The 4798-nt window shown below is 35.4% G+C and overlaps 1 protein-coding gene across 1 annotated transcript; it reads left to right on the top strand.

Moving 5' to 3' along the window:
- The first annotated feature begins 829 nt into the window (after positions 1–829).
- LOC145942144 (uncharacterized) lies at positions 830–1405 on the top strand. The gene has a single exon (XM_083048620.1). The coding sequence runs from the start codon at positions 830–832 to the stop codon at positions 1403–1405; it is 576 nt and encodes a 191-aa protein (XP_082904746.1).
- The last annotated feature ends 3393 nt before the right edge of the window (positions 1406–4798 follow it).

Here is a 4798-nt window from a genome sequence, read left to right as displayed (position 1 = left end):
TACATGGGACGCCATGTTAAAACATACAAATATTACGTTCGAATTGCTTACCGATATCGACATGGTTATGTTTATCTAACGTGGTATACGCGGCGGTCTAAGTCAATGTTCCAACAGATACGCTCATGCTAATAACAAGTACATGCAGTCGTACGATCCATCGAAACCATCATTATATCTCATGTATTTTGATGTAAATAATTTATACGGATGGGCAATGTGCCAACCATTGCCATATGCAGATTTTCGATGGGTCGACGACGTATCTAATTTCAACATCTCGTCAATAGAGCTCGATTCGCATACAGGCTATATCCTCGAAGTAGATTTAGAGTATCCACAACATCTTCACGACACGCACACTGACCTACCGTTTTGCCCGACACGTGACAAACCGCCCGGCAAGCGGAAAGATAAGCTTCTCGTAACGTTATATGATAAGAAGCGTTATGTCATACACTACCGCAACCTGCAGCAATGTATGCGACACGGCCTTCGCGTTACAAAAATACATCGGGTATCACAATTCACTCAATCTCCATGGCTCCGAAATTATATCGAACTTAATACTAAATTTCGGACACACGCGAAAAATGATTTTGAAAAAAATTTATACAAATTAATGAATAATGCGGTATTTGGCAAGACGATGGAAAATGTGCGTAATCGTGTCGATGTAAAATTCATCACACATTGGGATGGACGATACGGTGCAGAGGCAATGATTGCGAAACCAAATTTTCACAGTAGAAGCATCTTTTCTGAAAATCTAATCGCTGTCGAATTACGCAAACTCGAGGTAAAATTTTATAAACCAATCTATGTTGGCATGTGCATACTCGACATCTCCAAAACATGTTTAGACGAATTTCATCACGAGTACATGTCACCGCTGTATCGTGACAGATGCCGGGTAATGTACACCGACACAGACAGCCTAATATATCACATTGAATGCGGAGATGTATATGAGAATATGAAGCGCGACGTGAGCAAATTTGATACGAGCGATTACGCTGTGGACAATGCGTACGATATACCGCTCGTGAATAAAAAGGTACCCGGTCTAATGAAAGATGAAAACAACGGCGCGATAATGACCGAATTTGTAGGGCTTAGAGCAAAAATGTATGCCTTGCGAGTGGATGGCAAGAAAGATACCAAAAAAATAAAAGGAGTCAAGAGTAACGTTGTTGCGAGAACGATAACATTCGACGATTATACGCGGTGTCTGAATGAAGATATTGAAATGACGCGTCAGCAGTCTTGCATAAGATCCAAGCTGCATAAAGTATACACCATTCGCGAAACAAAAATTGCTCTAAGTCCGTACGATGATAAGCGGTATATTGTACCTGAAACCACCGAAACATTACCATGGGGACATTATAAGGTACCATTGTAAATTAAATTTTTTGTAAATAAAATTATATTTTGCTAGAATATTTATTGTATATTATATATTTATATTATATTATATTTATATTCATTGTATATTTATTTTATATTTATTATATATTTATTGTATATCTCAAACAATTTTTACAATACATTATTTTTATGTATCCAAGAGTTGTGTGATTTATCCAGTCCCAACCATTTCACATAAACATCATCGCCTTTCTTCCGCAAAACCTTTTCCACGAGATATACATCGGGATTTGCAACATGATGTAACTACCCCTATTAAGCTGGCCCCACCACCAACGCCAAATAAAGTCGCACCTATCGATTAATTTAGTGCTAATTATGAGCTAATTTGATGCCGTAGTCCGGATTTTGTCGCTCAAACCGTTTAGCAGGAATTAATGTTCAAAGGGGGGCTGGCTTGACATTAAGCTATCCCCCCCCATAGTGAAAAAAAAATCGCACCTATCAATTAATTTAGTGCTAATTATGTGCTAATTTGTTGCCGTAGTCCGGATTTTGTCGCTCAAACCGTTTAGCAGGAATTAATGTTTAAAGTGACATTAAGCTAGCCCCCCCAATAATGAAAAAAATATATAGAATGCTCCGCGCCGTGTCAAATAAAAGTAACTCTAAAAATGTGTTGATCTTTTGTTTTTGGAATCAAAATAATCTACAGACAGTGTACTAACCAAATAAATGCAAAACTGAATTTGTTGCTCGATTTAAACTATTTAATTAAAGACTTTGTCGCCGCGGAATATATGTCGCGCGGAAAAATATCATAAAATTGATAAAAAAATTAGTTGCTCGGATGCTTTTTGTATTATGATCTACAAACAATGTACTAACTAAATAAATAAGAAATTGAATTTGTTGCTCGCTTTAAACTGATTAGAAACGAGACTTTGTCGCCGCGGAACATAGGAGTCGCGCGAATTTATATCATTAAAGTGATAAAATAATTTGTTGCTCGGCAGTTTTGGGTATAAATATAATCTACAGACAATATACTAACTAAATAAATAAGAAATTGAATTTGTTGCTCGATTTAAACTGATTAGAAACGAGACTTTGTCGCCGCGGAACATATGAGTCGCGCCAATTTATATCATTAAAGTGATAATATAATTTGTTGCTCGGCAGTTTTGGGTATAAATATAATCTACAGACAATATACTAACTAAATAAATAAGAAATTGAATTTGTTGTTCGATTTAAACTGATTAGAAACGAGACTTTGTCGCCGCGGAACATATGAGTCGCGCGAATTTATATCATTAAAGTGATAAAATAATTTGTTGCTCGGCAGTTTTGGGTATAAATATAATCTACGGACAATATACTAACTAAATAAATAAGAAATTGAATTTGTTGCTCGATTTAAACTGATTAAAAACGAGACTTTGTCGCCGCGGAACATATAAGTCGCGCAAATTTAACCCCTATTAAGCTGGCCCCACAACCAACGCCAAATAAAGTCGCACCTATCGATTAATTTAGTGCTAATTATGTGCTAATTTGTTGCCGTAGTCCGGATTTTGTCGCTCAAACCGTTTAGCAGGAATTAATGTTCAAAGGGGGGCTGGCTTGACATTAAGCTAGCCCCCCCATAGTGAAAAAAAAATCGCACCTATCAATTAATTTAGTGCTAATTATGTGCTAATTTGATGCCGTAGTCCGGATTTTGTCGCTCAAACAGTTTAGCAGGAATTAACGTTTAAAGTGACATTAAGCTAGCCCCCCCCATAATGAAAAAAATATAGAATGCTCCGCGCCGTGTCAAGTAAAAGTAACTCTAAAAATGTGTTGATCTTTTGTTTTTAGTATCAAAATAATCTACAGACAGTGTACTAACCAAATAAATGCAAAACTGAATTTGTTGCTCGATTTAAACTATTTAATTAAAGACTTTGTCGCCGCGGAACATATATGTCGCGCGGAAAAATATCATAAAATTGATAAAAAAATTAGTTAGTCGGCTGTTTTTTGTATTAAAATGATCAACAAACAATGTACTAACTAAATAAATAAGAAATTGAATTTGTTGCTCGATTTAAACTGATTAGAAACGAGACTTTGTCGCCGCGGAACATATGAGTCGCGCGAATTTATATCATTAAAGTGATAAAATAATTTGTTGCTCGGCAGTTTTGGATATAAATATAATCTACAGACAATGTACTAACTAAATAAATAAGAAATTGAATTTGTTGCTCGATTTAAACTGATTAAAAACGAGACTTTGTCGCCGCGGAACATATAAGTCGCGCAAATTTAACCCCTATTAAGCTGGCCCCACCACCAACGCCAAATAAAGTCGCACCTATCGATTAATTTAGTGCTAATTATGTGCTAATTTGTTGCCGTAGTCCGGATTTTGTCGCTCAAACCGTTTAGCAGGAATTAATGTTCAAAGGGGGGCTGGCTTGACATTAAGCTAGCCCCCCCATAGTGAAAAAAAAATCGCACCTATCAATTAATTTAGTGCTAATTATGTGCTAATTTGATGCCGTAGTCCGGATTTTGTCGCTCAAACAGTTTAGCAGGAATTAACGTTTAAAGTGACATTAAGCTAGCCCCCCCCATAATGAAAAAAATATAGAATGCTCCGCGCCGTGTCAAGTAAAAGTAACTCTAAAAATGTGTTGATCTTTTGTTTTTAGTATCAAAATAATCTACAGACAGTGTACTAACCAAATAAATGCAAAACTGAATTTGTTGCTCGATTTAAACTATTTAATTAAAGACTTTGTCGCCGCGGAACATATATGTCGCGCGGAAAAATATCATAAAATTGATAAAAAAATTAGTTAGTCGGCTGTTTTTTGTATTAAAATGATCAACAAACAATGTACTAACTAAATAAATAAGAAATTGAATTTGTTGCTCGATTTAAACTGATTAGAAACGAGACTTTGTCGCCGCGGAACATATGAGTCGCGCGAATTTATATCATTAATGTGATAAAATAATTTGTTGCTCGGCAGTTTTGGGTATAAATATAATCTACAGACAATATACTAACTAAATAAATAAGAAATTGAATTTGTTGCTCGATTTAAACTGATTAGAAACGAGACTTTGTCGCCGCGGAACATAGGAGTCGCGCGAATTTATATCATTAAAGTGATAAAATAATTTGTTGCTCGGCAGTTTTGGGTATAAATATAATCTACAGACAATATACTAACTAAATAAATAAGAAATTGAATTTGTTGCTCGATTTAAACTGATTAGAAACGAGACTTTGTCGCCGCGGAACATATGAGTCGCGCGAATTTATATCATTAAAGTGATAAAATAATTTGTTGCTCGGCAGTTTTGGGTATAAATATAATCTACAGACAATGTACTAACTAAATAAATAAGAAATTGAATTTGTTGCTCG

The sequence above is a fragment of the Prenolepis imparis genome, unplaced genomic scaffold (genome assembly GCF_030444845.1).
Source record: "Prenolepis imparis isolate NDT839.2.m4 unplaced genomic scaffold, iyPreImpa1.0 SCAF_10, whole genome shotgun sequence".
Classification (NCBI taxonomy): domain Eukaryota; kingdom Metazoa; phylum Arthropoda; class Insecta; order Hymenoptera; family Formicidae; genus Prenolepis; species Prenolepis imparis.
Note: the sequence above shows the minus strand (reverse complement) of the source record. Positions and strands in the feature narration are given on the sequence as shown.